Source organism: Drosophila ananassae, chromosome 3L, assembly GCF_017639315.1.
Source record: "Drosophila ananassae strain 14024-0371.13 chromosome 3L, ASM1763931v2, whole genome shotgun sequence".
NCBI classification, from domain to species: domain Eukaryota; kingdom Metazoa; phylum Arthropoda; class Insecta; order Diptera; family Drosophilidae; genus Drosophila; species Drosophila ananassae.
The window spans coordinates 1,343,048-1,364,117 of record NC_057929.1 but is presented as its reverse complement, the minus strand read 5'-3'; the positions used below and the strand labels follow the sequence as shown (position 1 = coordinate 1,364,117).

Sequence of the window (21,070 nt, the reverse complement as noted above, 5' to 3'; positions counted from 1 at the left end):
CCGTTTAGTTGCAAGTGCTACGTCTCTCGCCATCATCTCGGAAAAAAACTGCAAATTGTGTTCAACAGACTCACACTTGTTTGTTTGTTCCTCCCAAAAAAATAAAAAAAAGGGAAGTAGAAATATGGAAAGGGAGCTAGAGGAGCTTCTGATGCTGCTCCTTGTTAAGTTTACACTTTTTGAGGCATATTTGCTGATGTAATATATGCGCCATGTCATAGAGTTTGGGCAAACATTTGACTTATGAGTTGATTAACATCTGGGGCTCTCAGTCAAAAGTTTTTGATTCATTAAGCGAGCACGCCCCAAAAACTAAACTGACTTAATCGGGCCAACAACAGTACTGAGCACCGAGCAACCAGCACCGAATGTGGGCCAGCATTTTGACATTTACAAACGGGTAAGCGACGCGAACGAGCATGAACTACAGCCGCAGGACATAAATAAGATATTTCCCTAAGAATACCCGGACCAGTCCCGGCCAGACTCCATTATTTTCTGTCTTTCGCTTCCAGTGCGACGCAGTTGAACAAATGGCGAGTGCCGAGCCTGTGAATGCATTCCCCCTTCGCTCCCATACAAAAGAAAATTCATATTTCAGTCTTGTTGCAAACAAACACACAGAAACGAAAAGGGAAAACCTTCTCCCCTAGCTCCAGGTCCTGCTTCGGCTCTGACTCAGTCTCATCCTTTTTCTGTTCCTGGAAGGAACAACATTTTTATGACAATGTACGGGGAATGGTGTTTGCAGGACTCCCTTTCCCTTATCCCTGTCAAAAGCCGATAACTGACAATGCCCAAAAGGATTTTTACTTTTCCCGTTTTGTGTATTCACAATTTTTCCATTTTTTTGCTATTTTTTTTTCATTTTTTTTTTTGTAAAGTTGTCAGAGAAACTGGTGCGTTGACCATCTGGAAGTGAGAAGGGGAGGGATATGGTAGAGGGCGGTCCCTGTCGGGGGATATCTCTCTGCATATTTCAATGTTTTCGCAAGCGAAACTTGACTTGTGTTTTTGTTGCAGCCCTCGGATATGCATTTTTAATGTGCATTTGTGCCTTTGTGTCAAAATGCCGCATGGCACACAGACGGCACAGAAAGGAAATCCATCCCGCCGGCACTCCGATCCTTCAGCTATCCAGCTATCCAACTCCCCGAGTTCTCCAATTCTCCGCCGGCTGACTATCCGGGAAAACCAAACCAAAAGCCCAACCGCATCCTAGGCCGCCTTAGAAGCCTTTCGCTGTAGTTGTCGCTGCCCGATAAACTATGCCAAAAGTCTGCGGTTGGCAGCGGGTTCAGTGGTTCAGCTCCGTCGCCGACTGTTGTCCGCTTGTCCGTTTTGTCCGGTTGTCCGGCTGGTCCGGTTGGTCCGCTGCCGGTCATCGACCACAGCCCGCCATGAACAAGAGCGAACAGCCCTAACCACCGGCATAGCCACAGTCACAGTCAATGCCCAGTGCCACATATTTCATTCTCCAGTCTCGTATGAGCTGCATCCGAGCCCGAACATCCCGAATAGCGCCATCCCTAATGTTTATTGCCATTCATTTGGCCTCGAAAGGCCAAAAGAAGTAAAGGACTAAGTACACGTATAGAAATAATTATTCAAAATAAAATAATTAAAGAGTTATTATCATTGTTTTTCTAACCATTCCACTATGCTGAAAAATCTGTTAAAATAATCTAGATTTTTAAACAAATATGAATTATTTTTCCAGTGTACTTTGTGGCCTAAATAAGCGGCCAGAGCCGTGTTGCATCAAACAATTGGTTCGGGCCATTCGTGAGTGGTTAACTAAGTTAGTGGCCTGGGCCAGGCAATAGATTCCTTGCCCAAAATAGTGTCGTTTTTGGCAGGAAATAGAGAGCCGCCATCAGCGGGCGGGTGGACGAGTGTGTATTATCTTTCTGCCAGGAGAGTGGAACTTTAAGCCAAGGACCTGGCCTAAAAGTAAAGTGGCCCATAACCCGATCTCGGGGATAGAGTTGAGTGCGACACTTTTACGACTTGGCGGGGCGAAACTTTTATGCCAACGTTGCCACCAGCGATAAGTCCTCTTCCCTCCAGCCAGCCGGCCGCCCATTTTTCCAGTGGCAAGCACTTGACTTTGACACTCTTTAAACAATTGACGGGGGTGGGGGCTGTGGGGTCAGGAGCAGGAGGTATGGAGGTTTGGAGGCTTTGAGGGCTTTTTGCTGCGTGAGAGAGCTGCGACATCGAATCTGAAGAGATAAGCGCACAGGCTGTCGTGGTCAAAGGATATAGAACGGGCAGGGAGGCTAGCAGGATTGGGGGGGCAGCAGGTCCAGAAGGCTGGCTCAGCAAATGTCGAAAAGTTTTCTGCTTAGGCAACTGGCCATGACAGCCCGAAAGCGGACCGGACCACTCGTAGGACCCATGCAGGATGGGCTACTAGGGGGTATGGGAGTTCATAAATCGCCTGGCACTGAAACAAAGCGGGGCTATAGCTCAGCGCCTCTTTCATTCAAATGTCGAATGCCAGAGAGCAAAAATTCCAAAAAAAAAGAAATCCCATTCCCGCATACCACAAGTCCGGCCAGCGAATAATTGAGAGCTGTTGCCAGGACAGGGGGCTTACCAGAAAAGACCTTCAAAGCAGACGGCGACGTCATTAACGTTCCCAGATGACCGCAGAATCTGTCTAAGCCGCGGCCCCACACACACACATGTTTATATCTATATAATCATATACATATATGTACATATATGTGTATGGCTAGCAAAAGAAATCCGTACGCGAGTTTTCGTAGCATAAGAGCAAAATTTGTAATCTCTGTGCGGCGCGGTGGAGCCGCAAAGTGCAGTGGCAACAAAAAACAAAAAGTCGCATGCGAGTGCGGATTATTTGACATCTGTGTGGGGGCAACCTAAGCACACACACATACACACAGATATATGTACACAAACACCGCATTGTCCCCAGCGACAAGGACGAACAGGACGTGGAGGACGGTGAGTGATAAGCCCGCCAGGCGACCATTAATACTCTGTCAAAGGGTAACCCAGTCTGGCATCCGTCTGTCTGTAAGAGGGTTTTCCGAGAAAACTGGGTTAAATCCTTATCAGCTTAAAAATGTTGAAAAAAATTTTAAGTTTTTATTAAAAAGGCAACAGAGTATCGATTTTAAGTAAATATTTAATGAGGAAAATACGTAATAGTTTAGATGTTGATTCAATCAATCAATATTTGGGAGAAACCTTCAATTCCCTTCAAATTTTAATTTTTTTCAATAACCACTCTTTTAACCCTAACTCCTAACTACAATTCAAAGAGCCGTCTATTTTTCTGAATTAAAATTAAACCCAAATAACACATAACAAATTCAAGGTATAGTTTCATAATAAAAGCCCTAGGAAAAAATATTTAAACTAATCTTTTTCTGAACCATTAAATATTCAAACTGAACGGAAGCTAATCCGGGTTTCTGCCTAGAAGCAGGCTTATAGCTCACATACATCTATGAATTTTTAATCAATTGTTTTAGATTGATTTAGGCAGAAAGGGATTTAGAAAAAAGAGGGTAGGCCCTGGTCGGATAGACCTTTTCAACCTCGAACCCTAAGCTCTTGTTTGATAAATACATTTATGAGAGGAGAAAAGTTTTGTAGGTAAGCGGTTTTGTTTTTAATTGCCTTAATTGATTAAAGCCATGTCTATTATTTTAAACGCCACTGAGCACACACCCTTGGCCAAATCCGGCTCCTATCTGGACTCGTTTGTCGTCATAAATAAAACAAGTGCCAAATGCCAAATGCCAAAAAATGTTTTTAACTCACTAAGCCATAAAATCACTTATGCCAATGCGGTGCTTCTGTGTGTCCCTGTGGGTGGGGATGGAGGTTTTCATAGCACATATATAGATATACGTAGTGTCATATATATATTTATATGGACCGCTGTCATCGGCAGACCAGGAACAGGATCTCTGAAGCGATCTGCGAACGCAGCCGACTCGACAATTAAATTCATTTTCAATTTTAAATTTTTTCCCTACGAATGCGCACACAGAAAAGTGTGTATAGATTTCCAATTGTACATACATATGTTTAATGAATTAAAATACAACCAGGGTGAGCTATGGTAAATCATAAAAAATGCAAATTGAGGCAGAAACCTCACACACAAACATTGAAACAAAAATACACACACATGGTTATGGAGACAGAACAAAGCAATTTTCGTACGAATTCAGTTGCAATTTGTTAAATATTCATTAAACATATATCGGGCGGCAAACAAGGCACAGGCTTACATACGTATTACGTATAAAGTAATTTTGATAACTCCCAAACATTCAATGTGCTTTGTGCAAATTAACAGAATACAGCAATTTTATCGACTAATAGTCCCCGCATGTCACGTAACCGACGGACGTGCCACACGTCCCCTACATCGACATATCCTCGGCTATATATCCTATATGGCCATAGTCCTTCGGCTCTGCCAGGGCCTAGGCCTGGTCCTGGGCCTTGTCCTCGTCCTGGTCCTGAGCCTTTAGAAATGTATTATTAAGAAACCGTTTGGCCATAATATCTTTGCATAGCTCCGGGTCGATGATGATGGCAATGATGGCCGATAGCAGCTGAGTAGCAGGGCAATGTCCATTTACCATTCACCTATTGGCAACACACACAAGGGGCACCACCCGGGGGCAGGGCTGGGGGTAGTGGCACCACACGTGTCTATGGCTTTTTGGCTTTCTGCTGACTCGTAATCGTTGTAAATTTTGTTGTGCCAGCACCGGAAAAAAGTCCAAGCACAACAAAGCCAGCAGCAATGGCAAATAGAAAAGGTGATTTTATTTCAAGATAAAAAGTAATATATATATTTTTATTATTTTCAAAATGGTTATGAATTTTTGATGGAGGGATAGTAAAATTCTATTTGGGCAACGGAAGCAACAACAGCAGCAGCAACTATCCTGATCCTAAAATGTCTTCAAAAAACATCCTCTATAATAACGTTTTTCTTTACATGCCACAATAATGGACTCTTGCCTGCAACATGTTAACTTTAATGGAAAAATGTGCCATAAATCATTTAATTGGATTTTTATTTTTATTGGACTGTCAACTCATTTGTATTTACTACTGACCCCCATACTTTGTCACCGACCCGGCCGGCATCGAAATGCCCATCAACGAATGCTGCGACAAATGTGAATAATTAACGCGATGCCTCTGACCCTTGGATGTGCCACACCGTGACTGCCTCACCTCCGCATCACCACCCCTCAAACACAATACGCCTCCTTTTGTCTGGCACTTTGACAATCTTGGCTATTTGCATTTGATTTGCATTGCCTGGAACTACAACGCCATCGTCCCACTGCCCAACTGCCGCACTGCACCATCCCCAAAAACCACGTCAACCCACCTGGCACCGTTGCGAATCATCAATTTTCGGGATGTCACTGCCAATTACACCTTTTCAATATTTGTGCGCATACCTGGCGTCGACATTTTTTTTTCGTCCTTTTTATCGCCATCGGAATACAGTGGCGGAAACTACAAATCAACCGGCAAAAACGGCAACCATCGAGATGTACGCGCCCAGTTCGTATAATGACACAGTTACAGGCGAGACGTTGTCCAGCGTATCCGAGAAGAGCGAATCCTACTCCAATGAGGGCAACAGCCAACCGGAATATATTGTGAGTATATATACCATTACCATCTACATATATACCAAACTATTTTTTAGCTCGACTTTTTTTTAAGAACTCTTTTCTTTTTAGGGGGCAGGGCTCTGTGCATGAATATGCAATTTCTGAATGGGCACAAAAATGAAGGGAAAAAAAGGACACAAAGCGAGCAGGAGCAGAAGCAGGAAATCGTCTGGCATTTTAGGCATTTTCATTGCTAAATAGATGTCCTGCAGGCACAGGGGCGCAACTTAGCAGTTTAAAAAAGGAACGAAAGAATAATCCTTCATTTTTCGCCAGTTTCTTGGCTAACAAACTATTCTCTATCGAAGAAATCGGCATGAAGTCAAAGATGATCTCTTAGAAATTAAGAAAAAAAAGCAATTTTTAGGAAGAGAATATTCCAATTACTTCATAGCTAGAAAACTGAACTTTCAGAAGGCAGACTGAAAAGTTGATTGTGGTCAACAGCAGAAGCCCTCCCTTTGGCCCGCGGCTCTGGGTTTTCAATTATTACCAATGCTCGAAATGAGAGCTGCCAGAAGACGAAAGGCAGGAAGTGCCAGACTGGGACCAGACCAAGACCAAGACGAAGACCAGGTCCAAAGACCAAGGACCAAGTCCCGAGTGGGAGCAGCGAAGCGGAAACGGAAGCGGCATGCCGACGTCGTTGCTAAGACGTCGTGATTAATTACGCGATGCTGATGATGATAATGATGAGCTCGCGAGGGGCTCGGAAAATGGAGTATAAGACAGCGGGATAAAGGGCGGGACAGGGCTGGGGCAGACAGAGTGGGCGTGGTCCTGGTCTTGGGACAGACTTGCGAAGCTGCTTCAAACAAATCGTTTCAAATTATTAAAATCATTTATTATCGCCGTAATCTTGCAGCGGCAGGAAAACCGCAGCAACTGCCTAACCCGCAGCTTCTGAAGTTGAAACCGAGGAAAGTAAAGTATGTAAAGTGCGTAAACTGCGACCGCGCGTGTTATAAATCAGTCCCCGATCCGATCCGCATATTGTCCTTGGCGTCCTTGTTGTCTTTGGTGTCCTTGCTTTTTTGTTCCGGCTGCCGACTGCCGACTGCCGGCTCTCTGCTTCGGATGCTGATGCTGGTGTCCTTGCTGTCCGTGTGTCGCCGCTGTCATTGTGGCTGTCAATTACGCGCCAACGACTTTCAACGCCTTTTGCCAAAGTATGCCAAAAAGCAAAGTGTGGAGTAATTACGGGGCATTACTCAAATGGGAATGAGAATATAAATTGATATATACCCATCCACGTCCCCATCTGCGCTCTTAGCTCACCCATTCTACCATCTTTTTTTTCCAGGACGAGGCCCGCAAAAAGGCGGCATCCACGTATCTGGTTGAGGGCGCGGATATGCCACCACCCAGATATCAAAAGGATGGCACCCTGCCAGTCATATATCCAAATAATATTGGTAAGTTTTTATTATTGTTTAGTGTTGTATATTAATTATGAAAAAGGTGTCTGTAAAATCTGTTAAAATTTTATAGCCTACTTATAAGAGCTGGGTTTTGTTGTTAGCGTATCCTTTTCGAATTCTTAATTGCATAACAAATATTACATATATATTTTTCAATTTTCCTAAAAAATACAAAAAATATACGTTTAAGATAATTAACTTTTGGGCAAAACAAAGTCCGGGGCTCTCACGCGCTGACAGGACATCCCTGACCTTCTCTTCAGCCTCTTCGCAAGTCCTTCACGGTTGCAATGGTTTTTTTTTCAGATTTTTTCGGTTTGATTTTTATGCCATGATTGCAACGCAATCAAAGCAAATGCTGGAAAAAGGGAAACAAAATCGCAAAAAGTTGAAAGGGAAGTGGCTGAGGAAGAAATAAATATACAGAATACAGAGAGCGGAATAGATAGAAGCTTAGAGTAAAAGGACGAAGGATGTAGGATGTAGGTAGGGATGTAGGGGGAGGCGTGCAAGCTGAAAATTCAATTCCAGCACAACATCTCTTAATTGTAATTGAGCAGCAAAGTTTTTGTCAGTCTTGATTTTCAATTGATGTGTGGATATACATATACGTACACATGGCTATATATAGTATATATATAGCTCAGGGCCAGACCCAAATCACGTGCGGTCTGCGCTAATTTAAAAAGAATCAAAAAAGAAAAAAAAAAGGAGGAAGGGAAAGAAAATTCAAGCCTGGGAATGTTGAATTTAAGGCAAGCAAAAATGGAAATGGAAGAATAATAACCAAAGACAAGGACTCTGGCATAGACAAAGGATAAAGGGATGGCGAAGACACCGCTGCTTCTGCTGCTGCTGCTGTCTATCAAAGCATCGACTGCGCTGGAACAACAACAGTTCTATAATAACAAACCACCCAAAAGCCACCCATCCACCCGGCCACCGAACCATCCAATCACCCCTGACTAGAATAGAACAAAAAGCGGGAAAATGCATTTTAAATGCAAAAGCGTAAAAATAATAAAAATACATTAGCTGCAGAACTTATCGCCCGGAGGCGAGAGCCCGAATAGCTGCCAAGGAAGTGGCATAAAAAATACAATTACCTTATGTCAACGACATGAAAATTTGGAAAGCTCTCTCCTCTCTCTTACCACACCTCACCTCACCTCACTCCATGCCACAAATAAATTTTGTTGGCAATTTCCCCATTTACAATAGATAAACCGAAGACAAAGTCCTGCCACCCACATAGCTGCACAATAAAAATTCCATAATGGTTTAGTTTTGAAAGAAAGTTTATCAGAATGTGTTGCGAATTTTTAATTAGAGAGTACACACTACGTATGCTTAATATTTTTCTTGTAGTTCTTTTAGTTTAAAAAGTAATATCAAAACATAACATTTTAACAAATAAGAAGTATAAAAGCTATTAATTCTTATTATACTCTTAAAAAATTTAAATTCCTGGCCAACAAAAATTTTAAGGATACATTTTATGTTAATTTTTCGAGTTAATTTTTTCTTGTGCAATTGCCACCTCACTGCCACCAAAAGTTTTCTGCGGCGACACGCATAATTATGTATGGTTGTGTATGTGTGTTCTTTATCCATCATTGTGTGTGTGTATGTGTGTTTGTTGTGTCTGTGTGAGAGTGTGTGTGGGTACCGCCATTTTCTTTATGGCCGAAACAACAACACGAGCAGAGCAGAACGAGCTGAAAAGAAAACACGCCAAGGGAGAAAAACAACAAAGACAAAAGCAACGAACCAGTGAGAAAAAAAACTGACAGAAAGGAAAGAAGAAAGCCAAAAAGAAAGCAAGAAGAAGGAAGAGCCAGCGTGAGAGGAAAGTGCAAAGGAATCCCCCACGTGGCACAAAAAATTAAAATGCTTGCCGGAAGCTGAATCTCAAACAAGCGAGCCCAAGGCTGTTGTTCCAAGCGGGCGGAAAAGCAATGGGGCGGGGAAAGTGTTCTACAGATGCAGAGCAAGATGGCGGGGGGATGGTGGGGGACAGTATGCACATGAGTTTCTCGACAGGCGGGGGGCAAGCGGAAATTGTTTTTGTTAGTCGGCGTCACATTTTTTATCAGTACTTTGTTTTTTAGGTATTTTTCTTCCTTTTTTTTTGTTATTTTTTTTTTTGTTGAGTATAAATTGTGGCCAAGCAACACACTACAGGGCGTGTCTGAGCCATTGACGAAAAAGCAGATGACACCCACATAACTGCCATCCCAACCCACCTGAACGCTGTGTCCCCTCAGGTGGTTGCAATTTCATTTGACATTTATGCAGTTACTGAGCGGCAAGGGGGATGAGCGTGTGGCGCGCTTTTAATGAGACACTTTTCAGCACGGCTTCAGTGTTAATGAGCAGTGAGAACTTTGGATCGTGCCACAGCCAGCGGCAGACCGTCAGCAACAAGTCCGACCTTGAACGAGTCCAAAAGCCCCTTTCCGTTTGTCAGTCAGGACCCTCAAGGACTCCCCCCGCCATTCCTCAACCAGAAAATATTTCTTATCTCAACTCGACTCCGGTTCGGCCCAATGTTATTAATATCAGATGAACTGGGAGCTGGGAGCTGGAAGCTATTGGTTCTGCCACAGGATTCCTGACCCACACAACAACAACAATTATGCATTTGCCAGGAAGCCCGAAAAAATGAGAACAAAGATTCTGGGTTTCCTTCAGGTTTTTCGCATTTTCCGGCACAACAAAGCCCGCTGATCGAAAAATCAATAATTCAGGAGTGACTGTCTTTTGAGAAAAGCCACCCACTACCTACATATGCTTGCCAAGGGTCTCTTCTTTAATAAATCTAACAGAAAAGTATTACATTTTAAAGAAGGCTTTTTGCTATAGCAACTTTGCTATAGCAACTGATAGCATTACTTCCTAATGAAACCAATTCTGGCAAGGACCAACGGGAGTACAGGGTATAACAAGCCACAAGATGAACATGGCCCGAACGCAGCTCCTTCGTTCGATTTGTCGCTGTCAGGGAGCCGCAAATTCGGAACTTTGGCAACGAAATTATTGTTGCCTACTTGCGGGGGCTCCGAAAAACCCACCTCAACCACACCCCCTTAAAAAGACCTCATAGAATTCGGGTGATGTGTGTTCGTGTGTCAAAGTCTATTTTACAAAATTACAAATTTGTTACGTTTGCGGGTTTCACGCCTCTGCAGCTGACAGGCGAACTCTGGCTGAATTTTCATGATGTTTGCGGCACGAAACGTGTCAGAATGGCAGCGGATCGGGCCAATTTGTCACGCCTCGAGCAGGTGGTGGCATTACCATTCAACCATCCAGGCATTCTGCCATCCAGGCACTCAGCCATCCAGACCATGCTGGCATTGTGGCATCTCCATATCCTGACCGAAGACTCCATTGACATTTGCATATTTATTGGCGAGCCTTATCAGCCATGGAATGCCACCCGTTGCAATTAATGGCCATCATTTTCTTTAGCTTTCCAAGCGCTTGCACATGAAATCAGGCAGAACCGAGCAGCAAATTGTTGCATGCAACGTTCTCTGGTCATGTGTACGCTATATAAGTGTGCAACTCCTTTGGACATAAAGCCTGTCGTTTGCAGTTTAAGTCTTGAAATTGAATGCATTCCTGCTCTTCGACATTTGCGGCTGGCCAGGCCAACAGCGTGCTCCGCTTATGGCCACAATCAAAGCTTATGGCCATTGGAAGAAATATAGGAAAATAATCAGTAGAACGCAGCACGTATTCCATACAAAAAAAAAATAGAGAAACGACCATTAAAATCAACCCAGAGCAACGCTAAAGTGGATTTTATGGCCACAAAATAAAATAAGAGAAATAGTTTATAAGCCGAGCCCACTTTTGATATAAGCACTCCTATTAACTTTATCCTGTTTCTTTCTTTCAGTGAATGCCTGCACACTGCCACACCCGCGGCATAACAACGGTGGAGCCACTATCCAAATGACCCGGGACGATCAGATGCTAATCAACAAGGGCGTCTATATACCGTCCCCATCTCCGGCGCCACCGCCAGATGGCTCCTACTACAACATGAACAGCGACAGATACTTGTCCTATCCGCCAATGGTGAGTAAGATCAATGAACTCCCCAAGGATATCCAAATTGGGGAGTGGGCGGAAGGGGGGCATGATTGCTGGGCGGGATTACCGGGTAGGATTTGGCCAAGAACCAAGCTTAACGAAAAGCAGCAGCTGTGCTGCATCGGAAGCTTAATTGCCCGCATCTGCAGTTACCTTCTTTTTGATCCGCTGCTGCTGCCACTGCCTCCCCGGGATTATTTCGCTCAATTAACCAAAGTTTTATGGAGAATGCTCTGCTCTTGGCGTTTTGCATCTGCCAGTCAGCCAGTGAGCCAGCTGGCATGCGAGGGGTCCATAAATATATACATGTATCGATCAGAGTAGAGAGTAGGTATTGGGGGCGGCGGTTCTCTTGTAGATACTATTTCCCATCGACTTTTATAATCCGCGCTCAGCTTTGCAACACTGTACTGACAAATGACAAACTTAAAAGCATTATAAGTAAGCTTCTGGCAAGGATGGGGGTGGGGGAGGATGCGCTGCATTCGCTTTTTGTGCACCATCCGGAAAGTCAACACAATATTTTCCCAAGACAACAATTTAATATCAAGCATACGCAGTGTATGGCGAGCAACGAGCGGCTTCTTTTACGACAAGCCCTGTTCGCAGATGCGACAAAGTTTCTTGTTGTTTTTGTTTTTTTTTTTTGGCTCGCATCACTCATAAAGTGTGGAATTCCCTGGCAAACTTGTGGCCCCGAAAATTTTGGGGATCCAACCACTCATTCCATTACGGGAGGAAGTCAAAAGGGAAACACCGCATCGTCTAGTCAAGGACAAGTGGCATGTATGTAATGACCATTCCACGCGCACATGCCACACAACATATACACGTCCACATTGAAAAGCATATCCGTTGGCTGTCGCATTAGCTGCCAATATAAATTCCGCAAATTTCACAATAAACATGGGGAAATCAATTTTCGGAATTTATGTTTCCTTCGCTCCTTTTTATGGAATATCGCCCCTTCGGACTTGATGACTCCTGGCACTAAAGGGGTGCAAATGCGACAGCATAAGATGACACCCGATGTGGGGATGACAGTTAGCCCGTTTCGTTGCCAGCTTTCCTATGGCAATGCCAGGGCATTTATGTGCCATCGCATCAACTTGGCTGAAGCTCAATAATTGTATAAATTAGATGAGGATGGAGATGGTGATTGGAGCAAGAGATGTAGGGGGAAACTGCAGTGACCAGAAGGAAATCCTGTAAGGGTACACACCATCTGGTTGCAGTGGCTGCAGCACGGGGACCAACAGCAGCTAATATAATAATATTTATGCTTAGCAGTGGAGCATGTTTATGGGCCTTATACGATTTGTTAAGTTATTCAATTGTGTCCCCAGTCCCAGTCGCAGCCTCAGTCCCAGTCCCACAAGGAGCAGAGCACAGTTAAATGATGTGGCAGGGAGGAAACTCCACAGTATCCAATGTCCAGCGGGCAGTGCTCCGTCATCGTTCTTTGCCATCGCCCAACATGGGACTAAACCTTTTGTTTGCGGTTTTTAGTCAACGAGGGAGAAAAATTCAATTTCGGTTTAGTTGGTCAACAATGACATCCCATATATATATGCTATATATATATATATTTATATGGATGTGTGGGTGTGTGAGTGGGCAAATGTTTGGACTTGCCACTTCACATGGAACCGAACGCCCACCCCTTCCGCTTTGTGCGGGCCTTTTGCCATTTCACATAAGAAATGCTTTGTGTGGAAGCCAAATTGAATTATTTGATAAACATCATTAGAAAAATTACAAAATATACAGAAAGTGTGTGGGGGGAAAAGTGGAGACAGGACGCAGGAGACAGCCCAGACCAGACCAGTCCAGTTCGAGTCCCTTCGCTGTGGCTTCCCGAAAACATTTGGCCAGCACTAAATTACTTTTCGAAGAGCATCTGTCTCGGTTTCCTCGGTCTCGGAATCCGGGACCCGGGACAAGGCACGTTGCCTGGCGGACAGTAAATGAATAAGGACAATTTATAACAGTAAATCAAATTAAATTTCAATTGGAAAACTTGACAAAATAAAAAAAAGTGTACAAGACAGCAAACAAAAAACAATCACACACAAAACAAAACAAAACACACTCCCTGAATGAAATGAAACAAAAGAAAAATGGACATATAACAAAGTTAGGGCATCGTTTTGCACATCAGATGCCTCCTCCGCCCATGGACCACCACTAGAGTGGCTCTGTAATTGGCCATCACAACTGAATCTGGCAATAGATACGGATTCGATTCGGTTTATCGCAAATCCAGTTTATCACAAAGCGCTGAAAAGTGATTGAGCAGCTCCTTAATCAATTTATGTTTCATCGGAATCTTCATTTATGAGAGGAAATAAATGGCCAGGATCCATTTTATTTTCATTTATTGGCCAAAAAAAGAGGATACTTCTCTGGAATTTATTAAAAATTTATACAAATTATTTTGCCAATATGAAAATATTTAAAAAGTATCCTTCAAATATGGAAGCAAACTTGTGTTATTAACTGATTGATTTGGCAAACTTTATTCTATTAGACCCATTGGCGGCAGCAACAGGATGTCCTGGGGGCAGGGCCCCAAGGCCCGTATCCTTTTGCCATATCCGTTCCGGCTGGCACGCAAAGTGGCCCGAAGTAAATGCAATTTAAAACAAGTTGTGGCCACACCCAGAACCAAAGCCAGAACTAGCCGAGTCCACCCACTCATCCATCCGTTGCGGTGTTTTTGTCCAACCAGCTTGTAACTATTTAAGCGGCAATTTGTATTTTATTGCCAACTTTGGTTGGCTTCCAACTGCCCAACTGCCCCAACTCGGCAGATACCCCTGGCCATACCCCATCGTATCATTCCACACCCATGTCAGCCCCCAAAAATACTCGAGTTTCATTTGGCTGGCGTTGGCGTTGGCGTTGATAAGTTAAATGCTGAATGCCGGACACACGCAGTCCGGGAATCCCTATGTGGACTACGTGCATATGGGTGTGGTGGCCCAGAGAAGGATCCAGAATAGCACGAGAGGAGAACTTGACTTCAACCGGACAACTTAACTACGGTTCACTTTGTTAACTTGAGTTCCGCACAGTTTTAAATTCAATTAGTTTTCGTGCGGGCGAACTCCTGCCATTGTTTGAATGTTCAACTGTCAGCTTCCAGAAAGGGGGTTGGGGACGGGAGACGGTAGCCGGAGCAAAGGACCAAAAGGACTTCCCAATGGCAATGGGGGCGTGGCAAAGTCAGGCATCCGTCAGATACTTTACGCACTCGCTGTAGCGCTGTATCTGTCATCAAAGCGATATACTCGAGTGTTTTGTTTTAAAATTCATGGGCGGCAACACAAAAAAAAAAAGAGAAAGAAATAAAATTAAGAAAAAGAGGGAGCATCTTAGCAGCTGATGCCGATTAAATAAATAACGGGATCCACTCACAGCCATAATTTAATTTTCACTCCAGCTCCGCAGAATTTTTCATAGACTTTGTTGGCCCGACGGCGCCGCTCTGTTGGCCTTAATGTGGAAAGTTTCATTTTTATGGCCAGTGTAGAGTGTTGAGTTTTTGGCTAAGAAGGAGGGCGGGTATCCCATACCATCCCATCCCATCCCATTCCACTCAATGCCAATTGGTTATTCTATTTACACAGAATGAAGTTCCAGCCGCAACTCCGGCTAAAACCGAAAAACAACAACAATTATAATGAGCTGCGGCCAAACGCGCCAAGAAAATTAGCGAACGCGGCATACAAAAGCCTTTAAGTGGCCAAAAGTTTACAGGGCCAACACGAAACCCTTTACGGAATTTGCTGCGTGCAACAAATTGTTGTAGCTACCACCATCACCATCTTGGCTCCTCCTGGCTCATCTTGGCTAAGCCCCTGAGCTGTGGACCCTGGGCCCTGGTCTTTGGGCTACGAAGTTTTCGTTAGAGACAATTTAACTTTGTAAACTGATACAAAATGTCCGCCCTGGTCTACTTAAGACGACTGACTACCAATTGCCTCTGCCCAGCCAGGACCTCCCCTATCCCTGTTTTGTTAATCAGTGTTGAGTGTTGCGTCCTAATGTGTTTCCAGCAATGTCCTTAAGCCCCAAGGAGAGCGCAAGACACAATTCTACAGTCCTATGGCCACTCTTTTTTCGGGAGGAGAACGCGGTTGAGAAGGAGAAGGAGACATGCTCCCCTTAATATTCCAATTAGGTGCACGATCCAAGTTTGCAACTTGAAAGTTGTACGTGCAGCAAAGTTGGACCTGGACACTGGACCGCTGGCATGCGGAACAGTTCCTCAACTGGCACAAAGTGTCATGTCAATTGAACTAGAAATCCACTCGCAGGCTCTACAGTCGCCTTTTTATTTTCTGTAGAATTTCACGTTTCTTTTTCTTCCAACTCAGTTGCCAGGAACTTGTCAAGAAGTTGTATTGCAGGACTTTACAGGCGAAATTCGCCTTTGTGCTCACTGACAGAGAGAGAGAACTGTCATAATTATGGCATCGTTAGTGCCAATCTTTGCTTTAATGCTGCCTCTTCACAAGCTAGCAGCCAAAGGATACCAAATACGGATGAAACGAGGTCCAGGTCCATAGTATTTTGAGCCTCAGTCGGCTTAGAGACAACTTTTGTTTGCGCTTTTCATTGTTTCATATCTCGGGCGACAGTTTAATGGGAAAACTTTTCCGCCCAACCAACAAAGGAGCTATGTCCACTTGCCATGATCCGGATTCCGGACGATGTGACTATGCTAAGCCTATGGTAACTAAATCCTTGCTGGGAAACAACAATCGCTTCGTGGTAATGATTTTTGGTTAGGTTTTCGAATTATGTTGAATGGCTTTGGATTTCAACTGGAAGGTTCTTCTTTAAGGAATGAGAATTGGAATAAGGACTATTTCTCTAGCAACATCCAAACTAATTTTTAAACATTTTTATTTCAGGAATACCCGGCTGCTCTGGACTTCACCGCCCAGCCAATGCCCCTGGCCCATCTCCAGCCCATCACAGTGACCTCGCAGGCGGCGTTACTGGCCACCAATGGCGGAGCCACGCTCATCGCCAACGGATCAGCCCCCTCGGCGCTACCAGGTGGCTCGGGCACACTGCGTCGGGGAATCCTGCGGGGTGTGGTGGGTGTACCGCCACCGGACGTAACCCATCACACGTCGGCGGTGGGTAGTCCACTGCAGGTACTGCATGATCTGCATCCCGTCAATCTGAGCGCCTCCACGCTCACCACCAGCACCACCCTGAACGGTAGCCTCCCGACGGCAACCACCGGCACGGCCACGTTGCCCCGCCAGCCACACGGCATCCTCAAGGACCCCAATCGCAATAAGCAGCAGCAGCAACAGCAGCTGCTTAACGCCAGCCTAGTGGGCGTCGGAGTGCCCGTGTCGGCGGGTATGGGAAGCCTGCAGATCCTGAACCTGCCGCCGGCGGGAGCCGGACTGGGCAATAACCTCCTGATGACGGCTAGCGGAGCCTTTGATCCTGCGGCGGCGGGCATGAGCAGCTTTGGAGCCGTTAGTCAAGCCAGCGGCATCCCGGTGGCCTACACAGACGCGGATGGACATCTGGTATAGCTGTAGGCCGGAACTGGGGCTTTCGGAGGCAACATCAGCACTAACACCACCACCGCCACCGCCATCATGAAATCCAACACGGAGCCCCGGTTCTGAGAAGCATCTCAACAACGTCACTATCCTATCCTATATACTCGTATCTGTATCCAGTATCCAACAACCTGCTCGCCAGGACGTAGCTAGTTTAGGAGCTTTCTATTCGGCAACCGGGGTCCCCTGTTCCCCCGACTGTCCACTGGCCATTACCTTATTCAAATCAGCCAGCGAATTAGTTTATGTAAATTTTTACCAAATTCTTTCTGTATAGCCCACACCTCCGAGTGTGGGTGTTTATTTAGATAAGGATGGGTGGTGTCGCGGGGGAGTGAGCATAATTTCGTCGAGAGTTCCACTAATTAGCCGGGGCCAAGATGGCTAAGAAGAGTACAAGAAACATGGCCAGAACCAGAACCAGCACCAGAAACGTTTCGCCGGCGTGGCGTAAAAGGCAGGCCGAAATAATTTGAAATTTCTTTAAGATGAAATGGGAAGTTGGGGGCGAAAAACGCGAAACGGTCCAAAGCCGTTTGACAGCTCCCTGGGGTGTGCTCTGGCTCAAGTCGAGTGGGCACGTGATTGCCCTGGACGCCGCCGCCAGTGACCATGGTCGGAAGTTGAAGGTTGACAGCCGCTAGCTGCTCCAACGCCCCCCCAAAACTCTAAGATTGAGGAGCTAGATTTGGCCCAATTCCCCTTTAATGGCTGCCAAGAAAATCCGACTTGGTAAATATTCTATAAAAGTAGACTACCTTGGAAGTGGTTCTTATTGGTTTTTAATTTTCAATGAAATGGATGTTGCGGGAAGGTCTTTAAAAATTTCAGACTCCATAGAAAGCTGTTCCTTTGAAGTGAATTCTAACACTTTCTATCGTGCCATTTGATGAACTTTTTAAAAGAAAGATTCTTTTTTTTATATTTTTCCCAACAATTCAACAGTTTTCGATCTAAAGGAGTGTATTTTTTTGTGGCCATAAAATCAATTGCAATGCTTACCATTCCAGCAATCAATAGTTCCCTCAGAGCTGTTGTACTGTGGGTGCTCCTTGAGACAAATCCTTCGAATTCAAATGCTACGCTGCGCCACGCCCTCGCTCACATTATGTACAGAAGTTGGCTCTATCTGCGCTCCAGCTGCCATTCATCGGGCACAGCTCGAGTGGCATTGCCGCACATAAACAGTTTTCATTTGCCACTCGTCGCAGCTCAGCGAGCGTGACATGCCAATCCTGGTCTGGTCGGTCGGCTGCTAAGCCATTATCCTTCCTCACCCATCCCAAAAGTCCCCAAAAAGCAAAGGAGTCCCGGAATCTCCGGACCACTCCAAGGGCTCGAATGTTTTTGGTGGGAAAAGCGTTAAACACATGCCCCGCATCCCTTACGTCCTTAAATCCTTACGTCCTTGCATCCTCATCCGCATCCGTATCTTGTGCTTTGACTTTGTAGTCAAGTTGCCGGGATCCTCGAGCATCGAGCATCGTGCATAATTGCCAGCAGCATCTCGGAGCGGAATGTGTGGATTTTAATATTCATTCGTCTGTAATTGCTGCATCTGGAGAGTGCAGACAATCGCAGCTGCACTCGCCTCCCATCCTTTCATCCTGCAACAGGATTATCGCATGTGAATAAATGCCCTGATTTCGGGAATAGATATTGCAGATGGTAGTATGGAGAACTCTCGAGAAGGGGGCGGCGGTAAAACAAACACTGACGTGAATCCCCTTCTGTGTGTAATTAAAAGTGAAATTATCTTTGAAATTAACGCACGCGTAGACAAAGACAAAGGCGAAAAGGAAAAGCGAGTGGGAAATGAAGAAAAATGCTCCGAAAGCTGAGAACCGAGAATTGAATTAAGAACGAAGATGAGGCAACTTTGTATCTGTGCCAGTGTGGTTCTGGGTGTGTGCGTGTGTGTGTGTGCTTGCCACACATGGATTTCCGCCATTGAATAATGACGATTGCAGTGGCCAGATAAAGGTTAAATGAGCAGGAAAACAAGGGGGAATTATTTTGCAGATGAGCCTGTTGCCTGTGGGCTCCGCCATGCCACCCATCCATCCATCAAAGGACAGTAGGGTACTGGGGACTCTGGGGCGGCCCTTCTATAACAGATATGTGAATGTATAGCTTGTACTAACCAACTCAACGAGTAGTGCTGCCAAAACTGCATTAATAATTAGCATTAAGCTGGATCCGTAGCCTAAGTAGCTAAGCCAAAACAAATTTTGAATTCAATCAGCAAGCCAAACCATTCAAAGTTGTACAATACCACAGAGCAGAAACAGCAGCAGCAGTAATGATTAATAACTAAATATAAACAAAAAGGACAAATGCAGGTATATCGATACAGAAAAACAAACACAAACGGAGGACGACAGAGTCATTGCAATTCATAGGTGTAATCGTAGCATACATTTTCGCGTCTCGTAACTTTTAGAATCCTGTCCCCATCCTAAGGAGCACTAAGGTGGGCATATACTTAGGAATAACAAACTCGCTGTTTTTCTTAGGGATAACTATTTGATTGCACTCGAACTTAATACTCAAACGAAATCGAACTCGAAATGTATCTTGTAACTGAATCCACATTTAAGAACGCCCCCGCCCCCCATCTCACACAAATCTTGTATGTCTTCCCCAGCTTGACGATTGTTTGTTGCATTGATTTTATCCGAATACGTACTTATAATATATATATATATTAAATTAAATTAATTACTTTTATAAATATGAGTATGGTATTTAAGTTAAAAGATTAGCACACTTGTCGGGGGAAAGTAAATAAGACTTATTGTAGATAATTATGTTTAAAACACTTAACGAATCGAATCGAATAGAAACGAAATCAAGTTGTTCAATTTGTATTTTTGCCAAAGAGATATTTGTTAAACAAAGAGCCGATTAACTTGATTCTAGACTATTTTTCTCTCAGTGTGTGAGTGTGTGTGCTTGTTTCACTCTCGCTGTAGTATGTATGTATGTGTATAAGTACTTACAATTATTTGTTGGTAATTACTTAACGATTATGTATTTCTAACTGAATCTGTGTATGATTTTAGAAATCCTCTCACTCGATATTAAAGGTAGAATAATGGGCAGCTGCAGCTGAAGGCGATGACACACAAGACTTGATTACTGAACCTAGGCTAATGTTAAATGTTAAATTCAAATCGAAACTTAAACGCAGCTACATACATAAGTAAATAAAACAGAGAATTAATTCTAAACCCTAAACACTAGAGCAGAATGTTTGTATGTGTGTATGATTATTTACAAGAGTATGTGAATGTTTTTACGACACTTATTGAGTTATTTGATTATATATTTTATGTAGTCTGTATGCGTATATCTAATACATGTAATTAACTGAAACGGTTGAGAAGCATTTGTACAGTAGTCGAGAGGAAAACAATAATTAACAAGGCGTAAGTTCATTCAAAGAAGCAAAACAAAACAACACACATAAAATAAAGTAAAAAATAAAATATAAATTTAAAACAAAAACGCATAGTTCATAACTCAAAGCATAAGCCGCCACTCAGAAAAATTGTATAAAAAAAAAGAATAAAAAAAAATTATTAAGAAAAAAATGAAAATTAATGCATATTAAATCTACTGCATTTTTAAAAACGATCTGTTAACAAATGAATAATAAAAACGTAAAAAAACGATGAATACCAAAAATCCAAAATGCATTTTCATTTCCGAACAAAGGGCCAACCGATTACGGCACAAAAGACAATTTAATGGCAAAACTTTTGAATCAATTTTCGGCGGCAGGACTCAAACAAAAGAGGATACTTTCTGGGTGCCATTTCCAGCATTTTCCCCAGTTCCCATTCCCCTAGTCCCAGTCCCCCCTCCGCATACGAGCCAAAACTTTCCCAGGGACGAGATCCACTATCCGTCTTGCCTGGTGTGGTGCAAAAAATTGAATTCCTTGTAAAACTTACGAGCTGGCATTAATTTTAACAGCATCTCTGCGTGGCAGGGACAACAGGGACAGGACGACCCCAGCCCAAGGGCCAAGGGGCGACGAATATTCTTCAAATTACGTATACGGCCCATTGAACGCTTCGCCCGGCATGGACATGTGTGCTCTGTGCGTACTCCAGCCCAGGACCAGGCCCTGGACGAGGACCAGGACCAGGACCCAGAGTACGACCATTATTCTCTCCTGACTGACTTTATGACGCTCATTCGATGGGCACAAATCGCAGCTCGTTTTTCATTTAAATGGAAGTTAATT

The 21,070-nt window shown here is 44.1% G+C and overlaps 1 protein-coding gene across 4 annotated transcripts in view; it reads left to right on the top strand.

Moving 5' to 3' along the window:
- Positions 1–20,505, top strand: part of LOC6495233 (nephrin) — a 65,311-nt gene extending 44,806 nt beyond the window's left edge. For 3 of the 4 annotated variants that reach the window (XM_032450244.2, XM_014907712.3, XM_001958758.4), the window contains 4 exons: positions 5,524–5,678; positions 6,997–7,108; positions 11,022–11,203; positions 16,141–20,505. In XM_032450244.2, coding sequence (XP_032306135.1) covers positions 5,524–5,678; positions 6,997–7,108; positions 11,022–11,203; positions 16,141–16,785 — 1,094 coding nt within the window. In that variant the 3' untranslated portion in view covers positions 16,786–20,505. The other variant, XM_014907713.3, reaches the window with a different exon arrangement.
- Positions 20,506–21,070: the final 565 nt, after the last annotated feature.